Source organism: Lepidochelys kempii, chromosome 5 (assembly GCF_965140265.1).
Source record: "Lepidochelys kempii isolate rLepKem1 chromosome 5, rLepKem1.hap2, whole genome shotgun sequence".
NCBI classification, from domain to species: Eukaryota; Metazoa; Chordata; order Testudines; family Cheloniidae; genus Lepidochelys; species Lepidochelys kempii.
In genome coordinates, this window is record NC_133260.1 from 135,286,471 (window position 1) to 135,313,764 (window position 27,294).

General features: G+C 52.5%; 2 protein-coding genes across 19 annotated transcripts in view; one reads left to right on the plus strand and one right to left on the minus strand.

Annotated features, from left to right (window-relative positions):
• The window catches only part of TBC1D2 (TBC1 domain family member 2), a 41,215-nt gene extending 18,585 nt beyond the window's left edge, over positions 1-22,630 (minus strand). Inside the window, exons 1-7 of one of the 10 annotated variants that reach the window (XM_073346020.1) lie at positions 22,263-22,469; positions 7,920-8,001; positions 6,741-7,176; positions 5,520-5,664; positions 3,720-3,861; positions 1,052-1,188; positions 137-324 (exon numbers count right to left, since the gene is read on the minus strand). In XM_073346020.1, the coding sequence (XP_073202121.1) occupies positions 137-324; positions 1,052-1,188; positions 3,720-3,861; positions 5,520-5,664; positions 6,741-7,176; positions 7,920-7,960 (1,089 nt within the window). In that variant the 5' untranslated portion in view covers positions 7,961-8,001; positions 22,263-22,469. Of the gene's footprint in view, positions 1-136; positions 325-1,051; positions 1,189-3,719; positions 3,862-5,519; positions 5,665-6,740; positions 7,177-7,311; positions 10,903-13,510; positions 13,732-22,262 lie in introns of those variants that run through there. The other 9 variants (XM_073346021.1, XM_073346022.1, XM_073346025.1 and 6 more) reach the window with 9 other exon arrangements.
• Positions 22,631-22,744: 114 nt separating this feature from the next.
• ELP1 (elongator acetyltransferase complex subunit 1) overlaps positions 22,745-27,294 on the plus strand; it is a 116,654-nt gene continuing 112,104 nt past the window's right edge. For 6 of the 9 annotated variants that reach the window (XR_012159185.1, XR_012159184.1, XM_073346011.1 and 3 more), the window contains exons 1-2: positions 24,168-24,271; positions 25,145-25,339. Coding sequence is in view for 7 of the 9 variants with exons in the window: in XM_073346011.1 (XP_073202112.1) it covers positions 24,197-24,271; positions 25,145-25,339 (270 nt within the window). In the remaining 2 variants the exon portion in view is untranslated. Of the gene's footprint in view, positions 22,888-24,167; positions 24,272-24,641; positions 24,828-25,144; positions 25,340-27,294 lie in introns of those variants that run through there. The other 3 variants (XM_073346016.1, XM_073346014.1, XM_073346013.1) reach the window with 3 other exon arrangements.

Sequence of the window (27,294 nt, forward strand, 5' to 3'; positions counted from 1 at the left end):
AGCATAACCCCCTAGCAAATGGCACGCCAAGAAGTGCTCATGCTAGCACGTAGGGGCTTGATCCAAAGCTCCCTGGGGTCTATAGAGCCATCCCAGTGGCTTTGCTGGGCTCTGGAGCAACGGTCCCCAGATTTACCTTCTGAGACTTGATTTCCTCTGTGAGTGCCAGGACCTGCTGCTGCAGAACAGCCACCTTGTCAGGGGAGCTTCTCTCACGGGCCAACCCTTCAGCGAAGGCAGGGAAACCGCTGTTCAGCCATTTGCCTTTCCTAGGCCAGTGCGACCTGGGCCCAGCCTGTGTCTCCTCTCGGGCCTTCTCCCTGACTGAGGGAGACAAGTGAGAGGAGGGGAGTCACTTCACTTGCGGGAAACCGGCACCAAACTGAATGACCAGCCGGAGAGCGACAGACACAGGGTGGCAACCAAAGTGCCGTATCTAATGTCGATACACAGGGCCAAGCCCCGGCCGCAGCTCAGCTGGAGTCAGCGGGGCTGATCCCAGCCAGCGTCAATGAGCGCAGTTCCACTGGAGTCAATAGGGCTATGCTGATTTACACCAGTTGAGGGGAGCCAGTAATGGCCATTTGGAGGGAAGACTGGCTCCCAAGCGAAGCCTGACAGCTCCGGTGGGAGGATTTGCTGCTCAGAACAGAGAGCAGAGAGGCAGGAGTGGCTGCTCTAAACTGAAGCCCTTGGGAAAGTGCTGACAAAGCCGATGCCTGTTGCCAAGGTACCCCACTGCTGCAGGCACCAAAAAGAAAACAGGGCCAGGTCCCCAGCTCCTGCAAAGTGGTTTCAAGGGAGCTACGCCAATCCGTGCCACCTGGGGAAGCAGCCCGTAGACACCATGCCCTGCGATGCTCCATAGCAAGGAGAGGGAGCTGCTCCGGAGCCCTGGAGAGCAGAGCACTAGGGCTCAGTGCCCCCGGAGGACATCGCAACCCTTCCAAAGAAACCCCCGTCTCCTTCAACAGCTGGTAGGGCTGCTGCACAATGATTTCACGATGCCAGGCTGGGATACAGGCCACAAATCACAGTGAGGAGAAAGTACCTGGACATTCTGCCTCCCCTTCCACCTCTTGTTCTGCTGCCAGAGTCCCAGGGTGCTCTGGGAATCCCTCAACACCAGAGATGCTCCTGCCATTCCCCGGGAGCTGCCTGCTGCCACAGATATTGTAGACTGTATTTCTGAAAAGACAAAGAAACCCAGGGAGCCCAAGGGCCAGGAGAGCTGTGGTCACTGAGGCCAACCAGATCGCTGGCTCCCCTAGATCGCCACTCAGGGGTGCTGCTCCTCACTTTGTTATGCAGGAAGGAAAAAGTAAGGGGGAGGGGAGAAGTTGCGAGAGAGGTCATTGGGATGTACCATTGCTTGGCATAAGAAAATCCAGAAAAGCATGCATCATAAGAACAGCCACACTGGGTCAGACCAAAGGTCCATCTAGCTCAGTATTCTGTCTTCCAACAGTGGCCAATGCCAGGTGCCCCAGAGGGAATGGTAATCATTGAGTGAGCCATCCCTTGTCAGTGATCATTGGTCCATTTTGCTCAATTTCATGGTCATGGGATTTTAAAAATCATAAATTTCATGATTTGAGCTATTTAAATGTGAAATTTCACAGTGTTGTAATTGTAGGATCCTGACCCAGAAAGGAGTTGTGGGGGGTTTGCAAGGTTATTGTAGGGGGGCTTGTGGGACTGCTACCCTGATTTCTACGCTGAGCAGCTGGAGAGCAGAGGCTGCTGGCCAGGAGCCCAGTTCTGAAAGCAGAGCCGCTGCCAGCTGCAGTGCAGAAGTAAGGAGGGCTTGGCATGGTCTTGCCACCCTTACTTCTGCACTGCAACCTTCAGAGCTGGGCGCCTGGCCAAGGGCTGCCGCTCTCCGGACGCCCAGCTTTGAAGGCAGCGCCTAAGTAAGGGTGGCAATACCATCACCACCCTAAAATAACCTTGTGACCCCCCGGCAACTCTCTTTTGGGTCAGGACCCCAATTTGAGAAACGCTGGTCTCTCCCGTGAAATCTGTACCGTATAGGGTAAAAGCACACAAAAGACCAGATTTCATGGTAGGAGATCAAACTTCATGGTCCGTGATGCGTTTTTCATGGCCCTGAATTTGGTAGGACCGTACCCGTCAGTGATCATTAAAAAATAGATAAAAAACAGGCCAGATCCCAGCTGGCGTCAGTGGGGCAGATCCCAGCTGGTGGCATTAAGCAGAGCACCCCACAAGCTCTGACAATTCGCCCCAGCTGGGGATCTGGCCCCAAGTCTTTCCGGTAAGTGAACGTTGTGTTAGTGACGGTGGCAGAAAAGACGGGTACAGCACAGACAGCAGGCAAAGCTGGCTCTTTCTTTCGCTCTCTCTTGCATCGCACTTGCGCGTTCCCTTACTTGTGCCAATTTGTCTTGGTTACAGTAAGTACAATATATGGGGTCTGCTGGCCACAGCCAAACTAGACTCCTAACAAAACTGGTACCTGGCTATGACAGCGACAGATGCTTTGGAAATACTGAGAGAGAGAGAGAGAGAAACAAACCATGCAGCAGAGGCTGGATTTGAAAATAGGGGATGCAAAGACACACTTACGTCCTCAGGCTCCTAACAGAGTGTCTGTTTCTGCTGCCCACCTGACCCACAGATAAGAGCCCTAGCTAAACTATCATGCTGTGGAAAACAAATCAGCCTGTCCTAGCCCACCCGAGATGTTCTCCAGTCCCCACGGAGCCTGAATTTGTGGTGTTCTCCTCCTAGGAAAACACAGTGTGTGGTCCCAGTGGGCTGGCTGGCAGTGTTAGCCACCAGAACGGCCAACAGTGTTAGCTGTAGACACTAGCATCTTTTCCCCTGACTAGCATTAGAGGCTAGTGCTTGTGACTATCAGTGCCAATGGTGAATGCTCGGGCTCCAATCCCCAAAGCACTTACATACAGCCAAACTTTGGTCATACACGGGCTTATGCACTCTGCTGGATCAGAACTCGGAAGGTCAGGGCCTGATCCGGCTCTCACCTTAGTCAGTGAGAGCCTTTCCATGGACTTTGATGGGAGCTGCATCAGGCCCTTCGAGCGGCTGGAAGTCCATGTGCATTTGGGGCTTGATCCTGCAAGGGGTTGAGCACTCTGGCTCTGATGCACTTCAGCATGAGCTTAACTTTAAGCAGTGAGTAGTGCCACTCTTGGCAATGGAGCTGCTCACAGGCTGGGAGGTAAGCTCTTGCTGAATCGCTTCTAGAGCGCTCAACCCCTTGCAAGGTCAGCCGCTTTGGGCCAACGCTACATGACTGCCTCTGCGCATGCCCAATGCACCTGATCTGACGCCCACTGGGATCAGCGGCGAGAGTACCAGTGACTCAGTGGGCTGTGGATCAAGCTCTACTGCGTGCACTCAGACCCGCTTGGGTGCGCACTTACTAGATTGTGCACGTCGTCGTAAGTGCTCGTGCAAAAGGTGTACGGACACTGGCATTTAAAAAAAATCCAGGCTGTAGACCTGCTGCTGAGATTTGCTGGTCAGAGAGCCAGAGAGGGGACAAGGAAACTCTGCAGAGAGCCTGCATTTCCTGCTGTGCGGTATCCACTCTACTGCCTTTGAGTTCCCGCATGCCTGCATGAAGGCATCACCCACACGACACACTTCTTGTCTTGGGCTATAGTAATGCTCAAGAGCACCACAAGGCAGCAGCCCAACACGCCAGCCACACCTCCACCGCCACTTACTGGATTTCAGTCCAAGGGTGCTTGAGGGAGATGTTTTGGAGGGCAGCAGGCAGCTGGGGAGCGGGCAGAGAGGCTGCCTTTAAACCTACCACGTCTGTAGGGGTTTTCACAGGGGGAAAGAACCCCTCACCTTCAGTGTGAACTAGAAAAACAGGAGAGAAATTAGATAAACTCCTAAACCTTTGATCAAACTCTGCCGCTTTACATTAGGCATTAAGCCTTGTCATATCCTTTCAGCTCAGTCTATATATCTGTTCAAGACAGGCCAGAGGAAGCCATCCAACCTTCCCTGTGGTTTTCTAGAGAGACAAGGTAGGTGAATGTCTTTTACTGGTGAGAGAGACCAGCTTTGGAGCTACACAGAGCTCTTCTTCAGGTACTACCAGTGTCTGGGCAAGGTACTACCAGTGTCACAGCTAAATATGAGATTGAACAGATAGTTTAGCACAGAGGTGGATTAGGGATTTGTGGGGCCCTGGGCCAGAGCAAGTAGGGGCCCTTTGCCCACCCCTTCTGCCTGCAGTCCCCCCCGCATGAGGCCCCCGTGCCCTGACCCCGCTCCCCGGCAGAAGCGCTGGGTGAGTGGGAAGAGTGGGTCAGGGTATGGGGGTGCCCATTTTCCCTAGGGCTCCCAGGCACAGGCCCCGTTGGCCCAGGGGCTAATCCACCATTGGTTTAGCGTAAGTAAATAGCACATAATCTATCTCATATTAGCTGTGACACTCGTAGTAGCTTTCCCAGACCTGAAGAGCAACTCTGTGGGCTCAAAAGCTCGTCTCTCTCATCCACAGACGTTGGCCTAGTAGAAGACATTGCCTCACCCACCTTGTCTCTCTAATATCCTGGGACTGACACGGCTACAACACGGCATACGACAATTGTTGTTTGCTACACAGATAAGAGCCCAAAGGCCTGCAGATGCAAAAATCTTTACATTCATCCACTGCCAAGGTAACTTAAGTTGACTTTAACTGTTTACATTTTAAGGCGTACAATGAGGTAACACTGAGTAAGGTCCGTACGGAAGCCAAACAAGGAAAAACAGAACTGTGCTGGCATCATTTCCCCCCGCAGATGGTATCATTTGTATGTATCTATACTCATTATAAAACTGATGTCACAGAGCCTGGATTACCAGAAAAGACAGTGACAACTGCTAAGTAAAAGAGAGACCGACACACGTCTATGCCTCTTTTAAACAGAGGTACAGCATTTGCTGCCAAATGTTACTTTTTTTTTTAATTTTATTTTTAAGCAGGAAAGAGTGTTCCTGGTGACAGCTAAGCAACAGACTAGCCCCCAGCGGCACCCTGCACCTGTCACATAGGTGTAACTGTGTGATCACGTCCTGACACAGATTGCAAATGGAACAAAAGGTAGGCCTTTCGCTGTAGGCCCCTCAAGAGTTCCTAAGAACCCTAAGGGGTTTGCTCCAGGGAAAAGCCAAGAGCAACTGTAGACATAAATCTGAATGCCTTTGACCCCACCAACCTGGCTGCCCCTCAGACAGCCCCAGCTAGACAATCAGAGCCCTGGCTGTGTATGAAAGTCAGCCCCTTTATTTCAGAAGACGAGCTGTCCAATGAGAACTAGCACTGCTCTCATTACAAAGGCCGAAGGTTTCAAGTTTGGGGCCCTCCACGTTGGAACTTCAATACCACCTTGAAGTCAATGGGAGCTCCAGGAGCTCAGCACCTCTGAGATCTGGCACTTGTTTAGGTGCCTTGTTTGAAAACGCTGACCCAAAATCTCTGTACACTGATCAGATAAGGGGGAAATAGTTAACTATTTAATACCTACTGATTTCATTGAGCAGAGAGTCATTCGCAGGCAGTGCTGCCACAGTGACGCTGTCCACAGGAAGCCCAGTCAGGGTATTGCAAAACGCCCAACGCTTCATCTGCAGCTGCTGCAGCCAGTACATCATGGCCTGTCTGCTGACTGCCTAACGTTATATAAAACAGGTTTGACATGGCTCTCTGAAGTGCCACTTGCAGCCTGCTGTGATGCCCTTGAAAAGTTGATCACCACCTCCCTGCTCTAGTCCAGCTGATGTTGGCCAGGCAGGAGACACCTGATCCCTGAGCACTAGGCCCCCAGTTGTAACCCTGATTCGAGAGGCATGGGGTAAATCCTGAACCCTGGTCTCCCAGGCATACTGCAGACTGTCTGCTACATTAGATGGCTGGTCTCCAAATTAACTCTTGTTTTAAAGGAAAAGCCTGTCACAGCTGAAGATTTCTGGTCCAGCTGCATTGAGCAGAGAGTGATATAGAGGGAGTCGAAAGCTGTAGCAGTCGGTTTGCAAAGGCTCCATCCTCAATCAGCTCTTGTTGCTGGTGAGCCATTGCTCTTTGCCAGAGGAGTCCCACAGAGCTTGGGATTTGACCCTGGGGCTCTGCAGGAGAGTCAGCTCCGGCCTGGTGTCCTCAAGCCCCCAAGAACCAAGGAATCCTTTACTAAATCTAGGTGGGGAAAGAGGCTTGCAACCCCTGCATCTGACTGTAACTGGAGGTAAATGTATACATTTCACAGGGGAAGTTCTAGGCACTTGGGGCAAAATTCAGGCGGACTTAAACCCCAGGCAGTGCTACTGACTTTAATGGGACTGAATAGGGCATTTAATTAGTAACCACAAGCCTCTCTCCCACCCAAATCGTCACAGTGAGCTTCCAAGTTGACCCAGCACCCATCCCCAAGCCAGGAAAGCTCAGCGTTATATTAGAAAGGTTACATCCTGGAGTTCAATTGCTCCTGACTTAACTTTCCTTTTGAACTCCATGTCTGATTCTGCTCCTACTGAAGCCAGTGGAGTTACCCTGGTTTTACAACAGCGTCAGTGAGAGAATCAGGCCCAAAAGCTAAAGGCCCGCACGCTCTCAGGGTAGTGCTTAAACCTTGCTATTGAACTTTTACCAGGACCATTTCAGTGCTGGCCCATTCACACTGACAGCTGCGATATTAGTGCCTGCATTTCACAATAGCCAGCTGCAGTAGTTGCCTAGAAGACACTGTGCTCACCTTAAGAATAAACACTCTGCTTGGAGTTCGGATTTCAAAAACCCCTTCATCTGCTTCCACCTGGCAATCAAAACTGGCACTGGAGAGATCAATGCTCCCCAAAGGGTTAACATCTTGAGCTGTCCTGCAGTACAGTAAGTGACATTTATTTTCATCATAAAAGAACCAACGAGACTTCCAGGCCTTGATTGGCCCCTTGACCCCAAGTTTATTTAAATAGCCACAGAGTTTCTTTCTGGGTTCTTCTCTGCTAGGATTGAGCTGTGCATTTCCCAAGTCCCTGTGAGGCAATGATACAGCTCTCTCTTTCTCTGAGCCTGCATTACCGTTATCATCATCTGAATTTGACTCAAGAGGCTTGCCTGGAATTCCAGCCAGGAGACACTCTCCATTTTCAGGTCTCCTTTCCATCTCTTCCAGGAAAGATCTCCTAAACCTGGAATTAGAATTGCAACAGGAAATTTACTAGGTAAAGCGTAACGGCAACGGACAAATACTGTTGCAAATTGATTTGTAATGGTCCAATATTTTCAAAACAGTGTGTCAAAGTTTGGCTCCTACGTCCATATACCTAAAGTAGCATAAGAACAGGTATACTGAGTTATACCCAAGGTCCATCTAGCACAGTATCCTCTCTTCCAACATGGCCAATGCCCGGTGCTTCAGAGGGAATGAACAGAACAGGTAATCATCAAGTGATCCATCCCGTCGCCCATTCCCAGCTTCTGGCAAACAGAGGCTAAGGACACCACTCCTGCCCATCCTGGCTAATAGCCATTGATGAACCTATTCTCCATGAATTTATCTAGTTCTTTTTTGAACCTTGTTATAGTCTTGGCCTTCACAACATCCTCTGGCAAAGAGTTCCACAGGTTGACTGTGGACTGTTTGAAGAAATACTTCCTTTTGTTTGTTTGAAACCTGCTGCCTATTAATTTCATTAGGTGACCCCTAGTTCTTGTGTTATGAGAAGGAGTAAATAACACTTCCTTATTTGCTTTCTTCACACCAGACATCATTTTATAGACCTCAATCACCTCCCCCCCTTAGTCGTCTCTTTCCCAAGCTAAAAAATCCCAGTCTTATTAATCTCGCCTCACATGGAAGCTGTTCCATACTCCTAATCATTTGTTTGTCTGACTTCCAAAGGTGCTGACTTTAACCTTTAACTTCCCTTACATAGCTCTCATCTTCCCCGTCGCCTTTCCTCTAGCATCCATTCATCTTGCCATTCCCTTTTCCACTTTGAAGTCAGAGTGGGCTGACAGGAGAGAAGTGACATCATGACACCGTGAGCTTTAGAAGAGAACATACTAGACATAGTATCTTGGCAAGTCAAAACAGGGATGTGGCAGACGTGGCAATTTCCTGTCATATCCTTGACAAACCTTACTGAATTCAGTTTAAGTATCTCTGATGGTGTGAATTGCCTAAAGGTCAACAGCAGTGAAAGCAAGTACCATAAAAGGGAAAAGCACTGAGTAAATCTCATCTCTTTTTGGGAAAGCAACTGTGAAAAGAGAGACAGGGAAAATGAATTATGAACAGCTCAAGAAAGCTCAGCTAGTTGAGCTATGCAGAGTAAGGCAGCTCAACACGAAGAACTGGTCAAAGACACAGCTAGCAAGCAGACTTGCTGTATTCTCAGGAATGGAAAAGGAATGATGGTTCAGGTTTGCGGGAAACATCCAGCCCACTGGAAGAGAGTCCAGCAGGCAGGGGAAAGCATAGAGCCAACTCCCTGGAAGGAAGCAGGGAAGAGGCTGACAAAAGCAGCAATTATGTTCCATCCAGCCCAACTGCATCACTGCAGGTGGGACTGTCGACAGGTTAACAGGTGGACTGTGACCCTAAAAATCCCTCAATGCCAACCATCAAAGGGTTCACTGTTGTATAACAGCAACTCCTAACAGGCCTGACAAACTCAATACATCTAGCACACCACTTTCGTGGTATTTATCCATAAATTAAGTCATGCAGAGGTCTCTAATAAAAGCTTATATCATACTGATCCCCAAATCATTGCGAGATGCATGTATGAATTACATTTAAGGCCTTTGTATATGTACTGAAAATGTGTTTTAAAATCTGTCTCCAACCAAAGAGAAAAACAGGTTTCTTCCAGACAGGAGGTAAGATATGTATCTCTCCAAATGTAAACTAAGCATTGCAAGCCAACCCAATGGAAGCCTGATTTACACAGTGAGTCAACAAGAAAAAAGCATAACAGAGAATTAGCTATAGGAGTAGCTTGGGTACAAGCGATCATGACTTGATTACATTTATAATGTGCAAGCAGAATAAAATCCAGACCACTAATATATATACTTGGTGCTTTAATAGGACCTATTTCACAAAGCTAAAAACAATTATGAACCAAATCAGTTGGAAGGAAGAATTTAAACAGAAAAATGTGAATGACAATTGGTAATCACTTAAGAACACCTTCCTAGATGTCCAAAAAGCCAAAACTGAGGAAAGAGACCATAAAACCAACCTGCTTTAGGGGGGCAGTTAAGGCACAAGGCAGCTATATATATGCTCGGAACTGTAGAAAATTCATAAGAGAAGCAAAGAGACACAAGGAGAAATCTATGGCCAGCAAAGTTAACGGCAATAAGAACAGGAGTACTTGTGGCACCTTGGAGACTAACAAACTTATTTGAGCATAAGTTTTTTTAAATATATTAGGAACAAAAAGAATCCTGACAATGGTATTGGCCCATTAGTATATGGAAATCATAGAATTAACAATAATCATGCTGAAAACGCAGAAGCATTCAATAAATATTTCTGTTCTCTATTTGGGGAAAAGCAGATGATATAGTCTCAGCAAATGGTGACAACACTCTTTCCATTCCACCAGTATCTTGGGAGGATGTTAAACAGAAGCCATTAAATTTAGGCATTTTTAAATCTGAAAAATTTTAAAAGAGCTGGCTGAGAAGATTGCTGGACTATTAAAGTTAATTTTCAGTGAGTGCTGGAGCACTGGGGAAGTTCCAGAAGACCGAAAGCGAATGTTGTGTCAAATTTTTAAAAAGACTAAATGGGATGTTCTGGATAATTAAGAGGCCTGTCAGCCTGACATCGATCCTGGGCAAGATAATGGTGTGGCTGATATGAAACTTGATTAATAAAGAATTACAGGAGGTAATATAGTTAATGAAAAATCAACATGGATTTATGGAAAATAGATTGTGTCAAAACTAACTTGATATCTTATTTTTATGAGATTACAAGTTGTGTTGATAAAGGTAGTAGAAGATCAGGGTTGGAAGGGACCTCAGGAGGTCATCTAGCCCAACCCCCTGCTCAAAGCAGGACCAAGCCCCAACTAAATCATCCCAGCCAGGGCTTTGTCAAGCCTGACCTTAAAAACCTCCAAGGAAGGAGATCCCACCACCTCCCTAGGTAACGCATTCCAGTGCTTCACCACCCTCCTAGTGAAAAAGTTTTTCCTAATATCCAACCTAAACCTCCCCCACTGCAACTTGAGACCATTACTCCTTGTTCAGTCATCAGGTACCGCTGAGAACAGTCTAGATCCATCCTCTTTGGAACCCCCTTTCAGGTAGTTGAAAGCAGCTCTCAAATTCCCCCTCATTCTTCTCTTCTGCAGACTAAACAATCCCAGTTCCCTCAGCCTCTCCTCATAAGTCATGTGTTCCAGTCCCCTAATCATTTTTGTTGTCCTCCGCTGGATGCTTTCCAGTTTTTCCACAACCTTCTTGTAGTGTGGGGCCCAAAACTGGACACAGTACTCCAGACAAAGATTGAAGTAATATACTTAGACTTCTATATGATTAAAAACTAGAATATAAAATTTATATGCCACACATTAAATGGATTAAAAATTTATTGATAGATCTCTAAATGTAAATGGGGAATCATTACCAAGTGGGTGTGTTTCAAATGGGGTCCCGCAGGGATTGCTTGTTGGCCCTACACTGTTTTACATTTTTATCAGTGACCTGGATGGAAGAAAGCGTACAATCATCACTGTTAAAGTTAGCAGATGTCACAAAAGTTGAGGGAATGGTAAGTAAAGACGACGACAGGTTACTGATTCGCAATTATCTAGCTTTCTTGGTAAACTGGGTGCAGGCAAACCATATGCATTTTAATATGGCTAAATGTCAATGTATACATCTAGGAACAAAGAATGCAGGCCATACTTACATGATGGGGGACTCTATCCTGGGAAGCAGTGACTCTGCAAAAGATTTGGAGGCCATGGTGGATAATCAGCTGAACACGAGTTCCTAGTGGGACCTTGGCTAAAAGGGGTAATGTGATCCTGGGATGCATGAACAGGGGAATCTCAAATAGGAGCAGAGAGGTTATTTTACCTCTGTATTTGGCTCTGGTGCAACCACTGCTCAAATCCTGTGTCCAGTTCTGGTGCTCACAGTTCAAGAAGGATGTTGGTAAATTGGAAGGTTCAGAGAAGAGCCATTAGAATGATTAAAGGATTAGCAGACATGCAATCTAGTGAGAGACACAAAGAGCTCCATCTATTTAGCCTAACAAAGAGGTTAAGAGTGACTTGATTACAGTCTATAAGCACCTACATGGGGAACAAATATTTAATAAAGGGCTCTTCAATCTAGCAGAGAAAGGTATATGATGACAATGGATGGTACCTGAAGTTAGACAAATTCAGAGAGAAATAAGGGCATACATTTCTAACGGTGAGGGGGATGGCAGATGGCAATATCCTGGGCATATTTTAGGAGCGCCCATTGTATTAAAAATGCAAGTGCCTATGTAATATTGTAGGATTTTTCTAGAACTTCTTTAGGGGGAAGACAGGATTAAGGCAATACTGGAGAAAAGGGAATTGCAAATGCCCACCTAAGGACTCAGCTTTTCAAGGTTTGCCTGAGGAGGGAATCTTTTGTCTGCTGATCACTTGTTACCTGAGGACAGCTCCAAGACCCAGACTGGATTCTCCAGGGACCAAACAGACAGAGAAAGGACTTGTGAATAAATAGCCTGACTTTAAGCTGACTCAGGGCCTTCTGTCTGATCCAGCAAATGGACTGGCCCTCTGGTTCTTATAACTGTGGGCAGTTACACTCTGAAGAGAAAGCAAGCAGGCCTACTTGGGCAAGCTGTCTTTTGCTGGCAATGACAAAGTGTGGGCAAGGAACTGTGCAGCCTGGAAATACCCTGGTCAGGAGGGAGAGAAACAGGTGTCTCTCCACCTAAGAAACACTGGCTGGGGAGCCAGAAGCCTGGGAGCGGATGCCCTGGCTGGACCAGAGGAGAAAACCTGGGTGCAGTTGCCATGAACACCACCTATGGTTGAATATTCCATTTGCCGACATGAACAGGCATATTTCACGAAGGCATGGTGCCACATGGAATTTCACACCATCAGTAAACTTTAGTTCCTGGACTACCTTTTCCTGTGTAGGTCTAGCACATTCCAGTGAGTGGGGAGCCACATTCAAATCCCCTGACACCAAGTGGCATCTCATTCCACAAGTGGTGACTTTGATAGAACCACTTGTGGAGCAAGGTGCTACTCAATATGTGCAAGTGGATTGGAATCTGCTCTCACAACCTTATAGGCAATTTTCTCTCTTTGCCCAGTGTCCATGGAGCTTCAAGTATATACAGTCACTGGGTCCATCAGAAGGCTCCATTCATTCAGTTCTCACCTTTATGCTTTCACTCCATTTCCCTCATTAGGGGTTGACACTGGCAGGCCAGATGCCAGCTGTTGCCCAGGCTTCAGGTATTAGCTAAGGCAGTGGTTCCCAAACTTGGGACGCCGCTTGTGCAGGGAAAGCCCCCGGCGTGCCGGGCCGGTTTGTTTACCTGCCGCGTCCGCAGGTTCGGCCGATACCGGCCGCCGCTTCCTGCAGGGGCCATTGGCCTGCAGTGGCGAACCGCGGCCAGTGGGAGCCGTGATCAGCCGAACCTGCGGACACGACAGGTAAACAAACCGGCCCGGCCTGCCAGGGGCTTTCCCTGCACAAGCGGCCTCCCAAGTTCGGGGAACACTGAACTAAGGCATTGACACACTTACAGCTGGAAATCCCAGACCAGCTCACCGGTATGTTTGTTTTGCTCAGAAAAGGTATTAGTCTCATAAGAATATATTTAGCGTTCAGATTTTATGAAATGCTTGTAAACTGCTGCATGCATTAATCTCATTTACAATGTCTGTATTCCAGGCTACAGGGAAATATCTAAGTTTTACTTTATAACTTTGAAAATGTTTGCTCTGAACTTGTAAACTCAGGCATGGGAATCATCCTCCCTGCCCATTCAGAAGGATTATCAAAATCAGATGTGCCATCAAGGAACATCACAAATGCAAAGGACTGGCTAATGACCGTATCCTATCTGGGCAATGCTACATGCAAGGAAGCTCATCCTGTGGGCATGGAGGCTGAATGAAGGAAACAAAACAAAGCTACAGGACAGTATGACACTGTACCCCATATTCTTCACAGTGGTATTATGATATGGTTAAGACATAATCATAACATATTTTATGCAAGATAAGTCATGCAAGGTGTCATTGGAAAGGTTATGATTTACTGAATATGATTATCCTATCTGTATGCATGTATCATTTTTGTATCTGAAGTTAGGAATATTGACTATATATCTGTATTACAAATGTGTTTACACCGAGGAAACACCCACTAGGCAAAAGGCTCTCAGTCTAGATGGTTGGCTGGGAAGGGCCCATTCAGGTTTAACAGTCATTAGGGGAAAACAATAGGCCTTAGAAGAAGCTTATTTCCCACCTGTGGTCCTTCCTGAGAACACTGCAGACAGCCTCCGACTCATGGCTGCTGTGACACTTCAGGGACATGTGACTAGGTCACCTGGTGCTGGACTCCATCTTGAGATACCAGTGTTTTTCCACTGCCCGGGTGGGAACCAAGCTTTGAAACAAAGGGTTCCAGCCATTGCAAAAGCTATTTAAGGCAGGAGAAAGAAAAGGAGTACTTGTGGCACCTTAGAGACTAACCAATTTATTTGAGCATAAGCTTTCGTGAGCTACAGGTCACTTCATCTGATGCATAAAAGTGGAAAATGCAGTGAGGATGTTTTTATACACACAGACCATGAAAAAATGGGTGTTTATCACTTCAAAAGGTTTTCTCCCCCCACCCCACTCTCCTTACCAGCAGGAGAGTGGGGTGGGGGGAGAGAAAACCTGGATTTGTGCTGGAAATGGCCCACCTTAATTATCATACACATTGTAAGAAGAAAGAAAAGGAGTACTTGTGGCACCTTAGAGACTAACCAATTTATTTGAGCATGAGCTTTCGTGAGCTACAGCTCACTTCATCGGATGCATACCGTGGAAACAGCAGCAGACTTTATATATACACAGAGAATATGAAACAATACCTCCTCCCACCCCACTGTCCTGCTGGTAATAGCTTATCTAAAGTGATCATCAGGTTGGGCCATTTGTAAGAAGAGTGATCACTTTAGAGAAGCTATTACCAGCAGGAGAGTGGGGTGGGGGGTGAAAACCTTTTGAAGTGATAAACACCCATTTTTTCATGGTCTGTGTGTATAAAAACATCCTCACTGCATTTTCCACTTTTATGCATCAGATGAAGTGAGCTGTAGCTCATGAAAGCTTATGCTCAAATAAATTGGTTAGTCTCTAAGGTGCCACAAGTCCTCCTTTTCTTTTTGTGAATACAGACTCACACGGCTGCTACTCTGAAACCTGTCATTAAGGCAGGAGAGTGACATCATCGTAGCTCTTCTCTCACTCCCCACTCAAAGAGACTCCTGAAAACACTTGAGGAACAAAGGCTGAACTGGAGGAAGTGCTGCACCCAGACTAGAGCGATTTTTAGCCTGTGAGTGGAACATCTGGGGATTTCAAGCTGCTAGTGCAGCTTGTTCCTTAAGAATCTGCAGCTTGCTTGCATCATCATTTAGGGTGAGAATTTGCTATTCATATCCGATCTATGTAGTATATTAAGCTTAGTTGGCGGTTTTGTTTATTTGCTAAGTAATCTGCTTTGATCTGTTTGCTATCCCTTATAATCACTTAAAATCTATTTTTTGTAATTAATAAACTTGTTTTTGCTTTGTCTAAAACCAGTGTGGGAGAGTCCTAACCCGGGGCAGAAAGCCGTTGTATATTCCTCTGCACACTGAGGGGGTGAATTTCATGAGCTTACGCTGTAAAGTTCCCTGTGCAGTGTAAGACGGTATAATTTTGGGTTTACACTCCAGAGGGGAGTGTGTGCCTGCGTAGCTGGGAAGTTCCTCAGCCAGAGCCTTCCCATGCAGAGCTGACCACAGTGTCTGCCTGTAACTGCAGCTGGGTACCTTACCTGTACGTGTGCTGGTGAAAGTGCAGGCTGGACACAGCGGTACAGTGTAAAGGGAGCCCAGGCTGGTGGGTCAGGGAGGCTCAGTGGTACCCCAGTTCCAGGTGGCATGCCCGGGGGAACCTATCAGACACATTTTTCCATCTTTTTGACTGTTTGAACTCTGAAGTGCCAGAGACTCTAAACGGAAGCCAGAGATCCCCAGGGACTGCCTTCTGGGTCTGCCTGCACAGACAGTTTGAATTGACAGATTACCCCAACTCTATCACTCTTAGGATTTAGATGGTAACTTGTTTGTGTGTATGTGTTTGTTTGCTTTAACCTGTAAACAGCTCTCATTTCTTTTTCCTAGTTAATAAACCTTTAGATAGTTTATTACAGGATTGGCTACAAGGGTTGTCTTTGTTGTCAGATCTAGGCTACCACTTGATCAGGGGTAAGCGACTGGTCTCTTGGGATTGGAAGCAACCTGAATTTGGAGTGATTTTTGGTGTAAGTGACCATTTATCACTAAGTACAGTTTGTCTGAGTGGTCAGGTAGACTAAGGGGACTGTCTTTGATTCCACAGTAAGACTGTTATAGTGATCCGGGAGTTCACATCTGTTACTACTGGCTTGGAGAAATCTAATGGTAAAACACATCACCAGTTTGGGATGTCTGCATGGTTTTTGACAGTCTGCCCTCAGGCAGGCACTCATGGTCGTCAGCCACTCCAGACAGCGTGACAATGGGTGTAGTCTTGGCAGGATTTCACATGCCACAGGTCAACTGGGTTTATAGATCATAACCCCAGTGCCGTTAAAAGTTTATTGTAGTACTGAGAGTTTTTACAGATTAAAGATTAGCCACAATGAGTGAATCACAGTCACAGGAGGATCTTCACACAAAGACCTTGACAAATTACATAGAAATAGGGGATCAGCCCATAAAAAGAGAGCTTCAGATCAGGAACTGAAACCTTTGCTCATAGACTTTGACCAAGGAGCAGGGTTTGAGGATTCCCTTACACCCCAGATGCCGCAGAGACTGCTGCAAGCAGAACTGTTCAGCTGAAGTTCCTGGAAGCCCAGAGAGAATGTGGGCACCAGATGGTGGAACTCGGAGTCAAGGAGAAGAAAGAAATTTAGGAGGCCGAGGAGAGAGCCTACCAAAGATGCAAAGCCCCCCACTGAAATCCAGGTATCTTTGGTGAGCTTCCTCCTTGAACAACTAGAAGGTGAGGAAAGAGCATATCAAAAACAGATGGAAGCTCACGCACTGCACCTCAAAGTCCTGCAGCAGAAAAAGCAGTAGCCTCAAACTCTTAGTACATCCCCTCTCAAGAACAGGGAGTGGGAGGAAGCCTGCCCAATTTACCCAGAGACTGACTGCACTGAGGAGTTCCTGCCGACCTTTGAGAGACTGTGTGGGATCCATAAGAATCCAGAGGATAAGTGGAAGCCTATGCTCTTAACCAGATTAACTGGGAAAGCAAGACAAGTTTTTAATTAAATGAAGGAGGGTGATGCTAAGGTGTATAAGAGACTTAAAGAAAATGTATTGAAAAGTTTTAAGATCACTCCTAAGTCCTATTGATTGAAGCAAAGAAATCTTAAAATGTTTGACAATATCATCCACGCAGAATGTGTGTGTGTAAGGTGTGTAATTATATGCAAAAATGGGGTAGTAGAGGCAGGGCTGAAGGTAGCTCTAACAAACGGTTTAATTTGGTGGCAAAAGAGCAATCATGGTGGGGTGGGGTGGGGAGAAAACCTGGATTTGTGCTGGAAATGGCCCACCTTGATTATCATACACATTGTAAGGAGAGTGATCACCTTAGATAATCTATTACCAGCAGGAGAGTGGGGTGGGGGGGAGAGAAAACCTTTTGTAGTGATAAACACACATTTTTTCACGGTTTGTATGTATAAAAACATCTTCTGTATTTTCCACACTATGCATCCGATGAAGTGAGCTGTAGCTCACGAAAGCTTATGCTCAAATAAATTGGTTAGTCTCTAAGGTGCCACAAGTCCTCCTTTTCTTTTTGCGAATACAGACTAACGCGGCCGTTACTCTGAAACCTGTCATTTTGTGGACAGTCACTGATGAGGTAAAAGCAGCCATCTGTGACAAAAAGCCTTCCACAGTTTGGCGGCAGCAGAAATTGCTGATAAATATATTAAGTCAAGTGCTCATGGGGGGTGCAAACACCAAAGAAAGGGAAATCCTTCTGTTCCCCAGGTTAAAAGAGGGGAGGGGTCTAGGAATAAACCTAACCCCAACTTGGTTAAAAAACCTCAAGGGAGCCCAGAGTTTAAAACCTCTTACCCTAAGGGAAAGCAGACAGTCTGTCATCACTGTGGGGCTCCTGGCCATATAAAACTAAATTGCCCAAAATGTAAGGTCACCCCACAATTGGCACCCACCATCCTAACCGTGAGTGCCAATACTACGAACTTGATCCCAGAAAAAGTTGCAAAAGAGGAGACTGGCCTCATAAACTATATTAGGACTGAGTCTTGGAAAGGTAGTAAAGAATTTATTAATATTTTTGCGTTGGCTGAATTTTCTGTGCCTGTGCCCCTGGCTAAAGTCCACTTGGAGTGGAAGGATTCAAGGGTGATATTGTAGGCATTAGAAATTTACTGCCCACTGATATTTTAATAGGTAATAACATTTTAGCCATGTCTAGTCTTATACCCCAGCCTCAAAGAAAGTATGGATCTGATTCACCTGCTATGTCTGTGGTCAGCAGGGAAGGCTGCAAAGGGGAGGGAAATGCCCTCAGTTGCCTTCTGAAGAGGATTTGAAATTTTTTCTGTTGTGCCAGAGTTTGCTCTGGGCTTAAGTGAAACTCAAAAGGAGTTTGTGACTTCCCAACAAGTGGACCCTTCTCTGAACAAGACAGGGTTACAGCTCAGAATGATGCCTCGGCTGGGGAAGGAAAAGGTGGGGACTCAGTTGTGAGCCCCATTCTAGACAGCATGGCAAAGGACTGTTACTGGTTTGTATTGTTTTATTTACTTTGTTTATATTATATTCTTAAATTATTCATTAGTCAACTGCAGAAAGGCTTTATTGCCCAAGGACCTCGGCCAGGCCTGTTCCTGCACCCACTGAAGTCTGTTTCTGTTCTGCAAATTTATATTTGATGTCAAGGGGAGGAGAACCAGCCCCAGTAACAAGACAATTGGCAACAAATCCTCAGAGACAGAGAAGAAACGGCTTTGGGACAACTTGTTGAATGGCTGCTAGCCATGGAGCTTCTCTAGCTCTGAGCAATCATGAGCACACTGCCCAAAGACCACGGTTTTGCTATGGATCTGTAACCTGGGGGTTGCCAATGTAAGTTTTAAGTCTGATTCAGTAAGAAAAACTGAAGAAAGGCCAGGAAGACATACACCTCACCCCGACTGTTTGGGCAGGGCAGACACACACCTTGCCCTGACTGTATTTTATACCAAACTTGCTTTTACAGGAGGAAGTTCCTGTGACATTGACACCAGGGTAACCCTCACATTGGAAGTTACCTCAAAAGCTGCAGGAGAGCCATGGGACTTAGAGCCTAACTCTATATTTCCATGTCAAATGCAGGAAAAGGTAGATGTGACAAGTGGAGAATGCTGGATTAGAGCAGGGACCAACACGGCTGTACCCACTACCTTAACCCTGCCTGTCTCAGAGAGGGAGCTCCTCCTGCCTCCGCCAAACACCCACCATACGCAGGTATTTAACATGTGGACTTGAAGCAGTGACCCCACTGCAAGGCCTGCTGAATAGTGACTGAAAAAATCAAACCCAGCCCACAATCATGCGGGGGCACCATTCAGCCCACCCATTACCAGGTATAAACAACTGGGGACTGAGAGAACTAGAAATCCTCCTGGCTGCAGGGGACAATTCTGCCTCCCACCGAGGGGCCGGAGGGAATTTACCTCCCCCTGGGACCGGTTATTCCACAACTGTCCACTGTGGGGTCTCTGGCACCTTCCTTGAGGCAGCTGGCGTCTGCCCCCTCTGCCGGAGGCACTGCACTGCTGGGATGGGAGGTAGCCCCAGGACACCGCTGCTGCCCCCTCTGCCCCGTGGGGTGGTGTGTGTGGGGGGTAACACCTGGACACTCCCTGCCCCTCTGCCCTGTGGGGCGGTGTGTGTGTGGGGGGGTAACCCCAGGACACTCCCTGCCCCTTCTCCCCGTGGGGCGGTGAGTGTGGAGGGGTAACCGCTGGACGCTCCCTGCCCCGTGGGGCGGTGTGTGGGGGAGTGACCCCAGGATGCTCCCTGCCCCCTCTGCCCCGTGGGGCGGTGAGCGTGGGGGGGAGGGGGTAATCGCTGGATGCTCCCTGCCCGCTCTGCCCCATGGGGCGGTGTGTGTGTGGGGGGGTGACCCCAGGACGCTCCCTGCCCCCTGTGCCCCATGGGGCGGTGTGTGTGTGTGTGAGGAGGGGGTGACCCGAGGACGCTCCCTGTCCCCTGTGCCCCGTGGGGCGGTGTGTGTGGGGGGGGGTGACCCCAGGACGCTCCCTGCCTCCTGTGCCCCGTGGGGCGGGGGGGGTGACCCCAGGACGCTCCCTGCCCCCTGTGGGGCGGGGGGGGTGACCCCAGGACGCTCCCTGCCCCCTGTACCCTGTGGGGCGGGGGGGTGACCCCAGGACGCTCCCTGCCTCCTGTGGGGCGTGACCCCAGGACGCTCCCTGCCCCCTGTGCCCTGTGGGGCAGGGGGGGTGACCCCAGGACGCTCCCTGCTCCCTGTGGGGCGGGGGGGGTGACCCCAGGACGCTCCCTGCCCCCTGTGCCCCGTGTGGCGGGGGGTGACCCCAGGACGCTCCCTGTCCCCTGTGCCCCGTGGGGCGGTGTGTGTGTGTGTGTGTGGGGTGACCCCAGGACGCTCCCTGCCCCCTGTGGGGCGGGGGGGGGGGTGACCCCAGGACGCTCCCTGCCCCCTGTACCCCGTGGGGCAGGGGGGTGACCCCAGGACGCTCCCTGCCTCCTGTGGGGCGGGCGGGGTGACCCCAGGACGCTCCCTGCCCCCTGTGCCCCGTGGGGCAGGGGGGGTGACCCCAGGACGCTCCCTGCCCCCTGTGCCCCGTGGGGCGGGGGGGGGTGACCCCAGGACGCTCCCTGCGGGGCGGGGGGGTGACCTCAGGACGCTCCCTGCCCCCTGTGCCCTGTGGGGCGGGGGGGGGGTGACCCCAGGACGCTCCCTGCTCCCTGTGGGGCGGGGGGGGGTGACCCCAGGACGCTCCCTGCCCCCTGTGCCCCATGGGGCGGGGTGTGTGTGTGTGTGTGTGGTGACCTCAGGACGCTCCCTGCCCCCTGTGGGGCGGGGGGGGTGACCCCAGGACGCTCCCTGCCCCCTGTGCCCCGTGTGGCGGGGTGTGTGTGTGTGTGTGGGGTGACCTCAGGACGCTCCCTGCCCCCTGTGGGGCGGGGGGGGTGACCCCAGGACGCTCCCTGCCCCCTGTGCCCTGTGGGTCGGGGTGTGTGTGTGCGGGGGGGGTGACCTCAGGACGCTCCCTGCCCCCTGTGCCCTGTGGGGCGGGAGGGGGGGGGTGACCCCAGGACGCTCCCTGCTCCCTGTGGGGCGGGGGGGGGGGTGACCCCAGGACGCTCCCTGCCCCCTGTGCCCCGTGTGGCGGGGGGTGACCCCAGGACGCTCCCTGCCCCCTGTGCCCCGTGTGGCGGGGGGTGACCCCAGGACGCTCCCTGCCCCCTGTGCCCTGTGGGGCGGGATGTGTGTGTGCGGGGGGGGTGACCTCAGGACGCTCCCTGCCCCCTGTGCCCTGTGGGGCGGGAGGGGGGGGGTGACCCCAGGACGCTCCCTGCTCCCTGTGGGGCGGGGGGGGTGACCCCAGGACGCTCCCTGCCCCCTGTGCCCCGTGTGGCGGGGGGTGACCCCAGGACGCTCCCTGCTCCCTGTGCCCCGTGGGGCAGGGGGGGTGACCCCAGGACGCTCCCTGCTCCCTGTGCCCCGTGTGGCGGGGGGTGACCTCAGGACGCTCCCTGCCCCCTGTGCCCTGTGGGGCGGGAGGGGGGGGGTGACCCCAGGACGCTCCCTGCTCCCTGTGGGGCGGGGGGGGGTGACCCCAGGACGCTCCCTGCCCCCTGTGCCCCGTGTGGCGGGGGGTGACCCCAGGACGCTCCCTGCTCCCTGTGCCCCGTGGGGCAGGGGGGGTGACCCCAGGACGCTCCCTGCTCCCTGTGGGGCGGGGGGGGTGACCCCAGGACGCTCCCTGCCCCCTGTGCCCCGTGGGGGTGGCCTCAGGACGCTCCCTGCCCCCTGTGCCCTGTGGGGCGGGGGGGGTGACCCCAGGACGCTCCCTGCCCCCTGTGCCCCGTGGGGCGGGGGGGGGGTGACCTCAGGACGCTCCCTGCTCCCTGTGGGGCGGGGGGGGGGGTGACCCCAGGACGCTCCCTGCCCCCTATGCCCCGTGTGGCGGGGGGTGACCCCAGGACGCTCCCTGCCCCCTGCCCCCTGTGGGGCGGGGGGTGACCCCAGGACGCTCCCTGCCCCCTGTGCCCTGTGGGGCGGGGTGTGTGTGTGCGGGGGGGGTGACCCCAGGACGCTCCCTGCTCCCTGTGCCCTGTGGGGCGGGAGGGGGGGGGTGACCCCAGGACGCTCCCTGCCCCCTGTGCCCCGTGGGGGGTGACCTCAGGACGCTCCCTGCCCCCTGTGCCCTGTGGGGCGGGGTGTGTGTGTGCGGGGGGGGTGACCTCAGGACGCTCCCTGCCCCCTGTGCCCTGTGGGGCGGGAGGGGGGGGGTGACCCCAGGACGCTCCCTGCTCCCTGTGGGGCGGGGGGGGTGACCCCAGGACGCTCCCTGCCCCCTGTGCCCCGTGTGGCGGGGGGTGACCCCAGGACGCTCCCTGCCCCCTGTGCCCCGTGGGGCAGGGGGGGTGACCCCAGGACGCTCCCTGCTCCCTGTGGGAGGGGGGGTGACCCCAGGACGCTCCCTGCCCCCTGTGCCCCGTGTGGCGGGGGGTGACCCCAGGACGCTCCCTGCCCCCGCTGCCGGACGCGCCGCACTGCCGGGGTGGGGGTAGCCCCGGGACGCCCCGGGACACCGCGGTCCCCCCCCCTCCGCGGCGCCGAGCCGGAGGGTCGCGGGGAGCCCGCGGGGAGCCCGGGGCGGAGCCGCTGCCGCCAGGATCCGCACGCCCCGGGTGGGGCCCTGGCCCGCGGCCCGCCCGGGCCCGCGCCGCCCTTACCCGGCTCGCAGCGCCCGCTCCGCTCCGCTCCGCTCCCGGCCGCCGCCCGCCCGCCCGCTCGGGGACTGGCCGGGAGCGGCGGGCCCGGGGCGGCGCCGGGCGGAGAGAGGCGGGGTGCGGGCGGCCCCGGTCCGCCCAGAGCCGGCCCCGGGGCGGGGGATTCTGCCTCCCGGAGGCTTTGCCGGGATCCCCGCAGCCGCCCGCCCTGGCTCGCCGGGGCAGAGCCTCCCCCCGGGCGGGGAAAGCGGGAGCGGCGGGAGCAGCAGGACTCGCCTTCCAGCGGGGCTGGCCGGAGGGGCGCGCCGGGAAACGTTTTCAAACCCGACCGGCCAAAGCCCCGAACCCTGGCCCGAGCCCCGGCGCGCCCCACCGGGCGGGAGCCCTGGCAAGCCCCGTGGGGCTGCAGGTCTGAGCCCCGGCGCCTCCTGCAGCCCCAGACCCCGCTGCCCGGGAGCTGAACTCCGGGGCCCCGAAGCGGGAGGGGGTTTCCAGGAAGGGCTCTGGGGGAGCGGGACAGCAGGGCGTGGGGCACCTTGGCGAGAAACACAGTTATTCCAGCGTAGCTTCCGTGGGCTGCAGCCCCCTTCACTGGCTGCAGAGACTGGAACACAGGGCGAGAAGAGGGGTAGGTCGGTACACGCAGGGAAAGCATGCAAAGTAGGGGGCTAATTAGTTAAGCTGAGCTATTATCAGCAGGAGAAATAGTGATCGTCAAGATGGGCCCTTGAGCCAGTTATTTCCCCTTGTTTTTTCCTACATCCCCCCCCCCCCCCCAGACGTTCTTGTTAAGCCCTGGATTTGTGCTGGAAATGGCCCACCTTGATTATCAGCCGCCTTGTAAGGAGAGTGATCACTTTAGATAAGTTTCAGAGGAGCAGCCGTGTCAGTCTGTAGTCGCAAAGAACAGGAGGACTTGTGGCATCTTAGAGACTCACCCATTTATTTCAGCATGAGCTTTCGTGACGCATCCGATGAAGTGAGCTGTAGCTCAGGAAAGCTCATGCTCAAATAAATGGGTGAGTCTCTAAGGTGCCCCAAGGACTCCTGTTCTTTTCACTTTAGATAAGCTATTGCCAGCAGGACAGTGGGGCGGGAGGAGGTATTGGTTCATGGTCTCTGTGTGTATATAAAGTCTGCTGCACTTTCCACGGCATGCGTCCGATGAAGTGAGCTGTGGCTCAGGAAAGCTCACGCTCAAATAAATGTGTTTGTCTCTAGGGGGGCATCCTCCTCCTGTTCTCTTTGTGAAGACAGACTCACACGGCTGCTCCTCTGAAACTTGACAAGAGGGTGTGAGGACACTTAGCCTGGGCAGAGTCAATCTGCCCGTTCAGTCCTAGACTCTCAGGCGGGCCTCTCGTCCTGCCCCCTGCTCAAAGCAGGGCCAAGCCCCCATGTTTGCCCCAGATCCCTACAGGGCCCCTCAAGGGCCGAGCTCGCAACCCGGGGTTTAGCAGGCCAATGCCCAAACCACTGAGCTGCCCCTCCCCCCTTCGAATTAATATGCGAACTAGATGCCGTTAACGAGGGCCTGGGAGAGGCTGGGCCATCGCACCCATTGAATCGCTTGCCCCCTGGCCAGCGCCCTCAGGCCAAGGCTGCAGCGGCCCCCGGCGGGAGGGGAGCTCGCGGGGCTCGCGGGGCGGGACGGGGGAGCTCAGGGGTTTGGGCACTGGCCCGCTCAACGCAGGGCTGCGAGTTCAGTCCTTGAGGGGGCCGTGGGGGGATGGGGCAAACATGGGGGCTCGGCGCTGCTTTGAGCGGGGGGGGACTAGATGCCCTCCTGGGAGTCTGTGGTCCTCGGGGGGCAGCGGAGCCGGGGCTCGGCACCGGGGCTCGGCCGCGGGCGCGAGCCCAGCCTCGACCCCGCGCCCACCCGAAACGCGCCTGCGCCCCGCCGCTGGCCTGCCTGGGCGGCAGCCCCGCTCCTGCGCATGCGCCTCCCGGAAGCGCCGGTCGCGGCTTCAAGATGGCAGCGCCCGTCTCCTGAGCGGCGGCGCGGGCGCGCGGTGAGGAGCGCCCCGGGCCCGTCCCCGTGGCCGGCCTTCGCTCGGCGGGGGCCCTGCCTGGGGGCGCCCCCTGCCGCCGAGCCGGTGCCCTGTGCCCGCCCGCGGTCTCTCGCGTGCTCCCGGGCCGAGCCTTAACCCTCGGGGGCGGCGGAGCCCGCACACCCCGCGGGGGGGGGGCTGATAAACCTCCCCGGAGAGCCCCCGCTGCTGCCCCCCACCCACCCACCCACCCCCGGTGGGCCTGGCCGGGGGCCTCCCCGTGCGGGCTGGGGGGCCGCTCTAGTGACCCGCAGCCCCCGCGGCTCCAGGGTCGCCGGCCCCGGCGCCTCCCGGAGGAGCCCGGCTGGCCTCGGCGCTGTTGTCGTGACAAGGCGTTACCCGCGGGAGACAAAAAGGAAATAAATAAAACTCCTGCTGGTGGTGGCTGCGATCTTGCCCCTGTTCAGGTGGCTGGGGTGCCCCTTGCTCTTGTGTCCGGGTGAGGCTGGAGAGCGGTGACTGCCTTTTCCCCTTCGCCCGCTGGCTTTCAGCAGTTCCTGCTCACCTTCTCTCTAAAGTACGTAGCCCCCTCCTTCCTTGGACTCGCTCTTTCCTCTGGAGGCAGTCACAAAAGTCCTTTCTCAGGCTCAGTTTACAGCTCCCTCCCTAAAAGAAAAGGAGGACTTGTGGCACCTTAGAGACTCACCAATTTATTTGAGCATGAGCTTTCGTGAGCTACAGCTCACTTCATCGGATGCAGCTCACGAAAGCTCATGCTCAAATAAATTGGTGAGTCTCTAAGGTGCCACAAGTCCTCCTGTTCTTTTTGCGAATACAGACTAACACTGCTGCTACTCTGAAACCAGCTCCCTCTCTGTGTGTTTGTTTTAATAGCTCTTTGGGGGATTGCATTTCTCCAGTTCCTGTGTTGCTGATACAATGAGAAATTTGAAGTTACTGTACGCTCGAGAGCATGGGCCTGTCCCGGCTTTGGGGAGTCCTCAGTGTTTCTGCCTCCGTGCAGACCAAGGGACGCTGCTCATTGGCTCAGAATATGGGATCCTGGAGCTGGACCCAGCCATTCAAGGGGTGAGTTACTGGTGGAAGTTCTAAAGCTTTGTTTAGGGCTGTTTTCCTGATGCTAATTGTGGGTTCATACTTGCAGGATGGTAAATGTTTTCATGCTCATTGACTTACTGGGCATTCAGAGCACTCTGAGTGTTACAGGACTGGACCTGGTGACCATACTTTTTTTTTTTTTCTTGTGATCACAAAGAGCAGTAGGTTGGCTTTGCCTGGTTGGAAATGCGTTCCGCTGCAGTGTCTTGTGTTCCATCCACCTATATAGATCGAATCATCTCTTTGGATTGTAAACGCCTTCGTTTCAGTCCTTATCCCCGCCAGGTTCTATACAGCAGTGAGCACACTATATCTGCAGCACTGAGCACACATAGACTTTGTTTAGTGCCGACATTATGTCTGCAGTACTGCAGGGTACACCAGCAAAAGTCTCAGCTCTGAAGAAAGCTTGCAGTCTAGAAGGCAGACGTGCATAATAATGAAAATGTGGATTTATGTCCTGGTAAAGTTACATGTCCTGTCCAATTCAGTTCTTTCTGCCACTGCAGTCTGAGGGTGCTGAAACAGGAAAGTTGGAGAACTCTCACTGAATTCATAAAAGAGGCGTTTAGATTGGTGCCTGGTGAAGTTTCCCTTCTACTGTACGGCAATGATAGTAGTCAACCAAGCTGAATAGACATAAGTACAAAGCATGTTATGAGCCATTATTTTTGACTGCTTAGTTGAGGCTCATAAGCAAAGAACTGCCATAGACATGAGCTTATCCATGAGTGAACTTCTCTGTAGCCCTGTTCCTGCAGCGTGCAGGAGCTCTGCTCTAAGCCTGCACAGCTCAGTTGCTCCTCAGAAGACTACATCTTCATTAAAAAGGGGGCTATGCTAAGAGTCTGTCAACGGAGGCCCAGAGAGACCAAGTACCTTGCCCACAGACATAGTGAGACACAAGAGCCGAGGTCAGACCCAGAACTCTGACTGTAACCATTAGACACGTTGTCTTGTAACCAGTGCATCAAGTTCTCTTGGCTTTTAAAGCACTCTGATGCCTGATGGCTAAAGCATCTGAGGTGCATTATCAGGTTCAGTCAGGCTTTGTGTGGATGCTGCTTCATTCTCGCCCCTTGCTTCTGCCACTCCTGCTCAGCTTCTTGGCTCTGCCACCGGCAGAGTCGATATGCCTCCCCCTCCCATTTTTTCATAGTTCTCAAGGGCAGAAGGAGCCTTAATTATATAAAGGGACACAGCTGAGTACTTAAATTCTGACATTGAATCTAGTTTGGAGCCATTCCATTATGGAGGTGTGATGGAGTGTACTTGCCCTGCACTGGACAAGGAGGCGTTATCCGTGACTCTGGGCAGAGGAAGCCATGCCCCCTTCACCCCTGCTGTGCATGCTCCAACTGGAGCATCAGTACAAAAGGGAGCAGCCCAGCTCAGTCAGGGTGGACCACGGAGGAGAGAGGCTCCTGCCCGGGAACCCCAGATTGTGGAGGCTAGGGACGCCGAGACACGGGCGGATATCTGGCTACCTGCAGACGCCCGAGAGACGTTGGAACCGTCAGGTGCCTCACAGGCCAAAGACCCCAGACACCCATGGACCAAGTCACTGGAAGACTGAGTAAGAAGCAGCCCAGGGAGACTAGCTATTGATCCGGTTGTAGAACCAAGCAATAAGTCAGTGTGTTTTGGTCAGATCCTCGCTCACGCAGTGATGAATACGCTCTCCGCTGAAAGGGCCCTGAGCTGGGACCTGGTGGACTAGGGAGGGCCTGGGTCCCCCTACCACTGGCCACCATCTCCGGCCATCAGGCCACATAGCCTGGCTAAGGAGGACAGCCATATTACCGCTGGCCACTAGGCCACGCAGCCTGGCTAAGGAGGATAGTCATATTGACTCTGGCCTCTGGCCCATGCAGCCCTGTGAGGAAGGGCAGCCGTATTGACTCTGGCCACTAGGCCTCACAGCC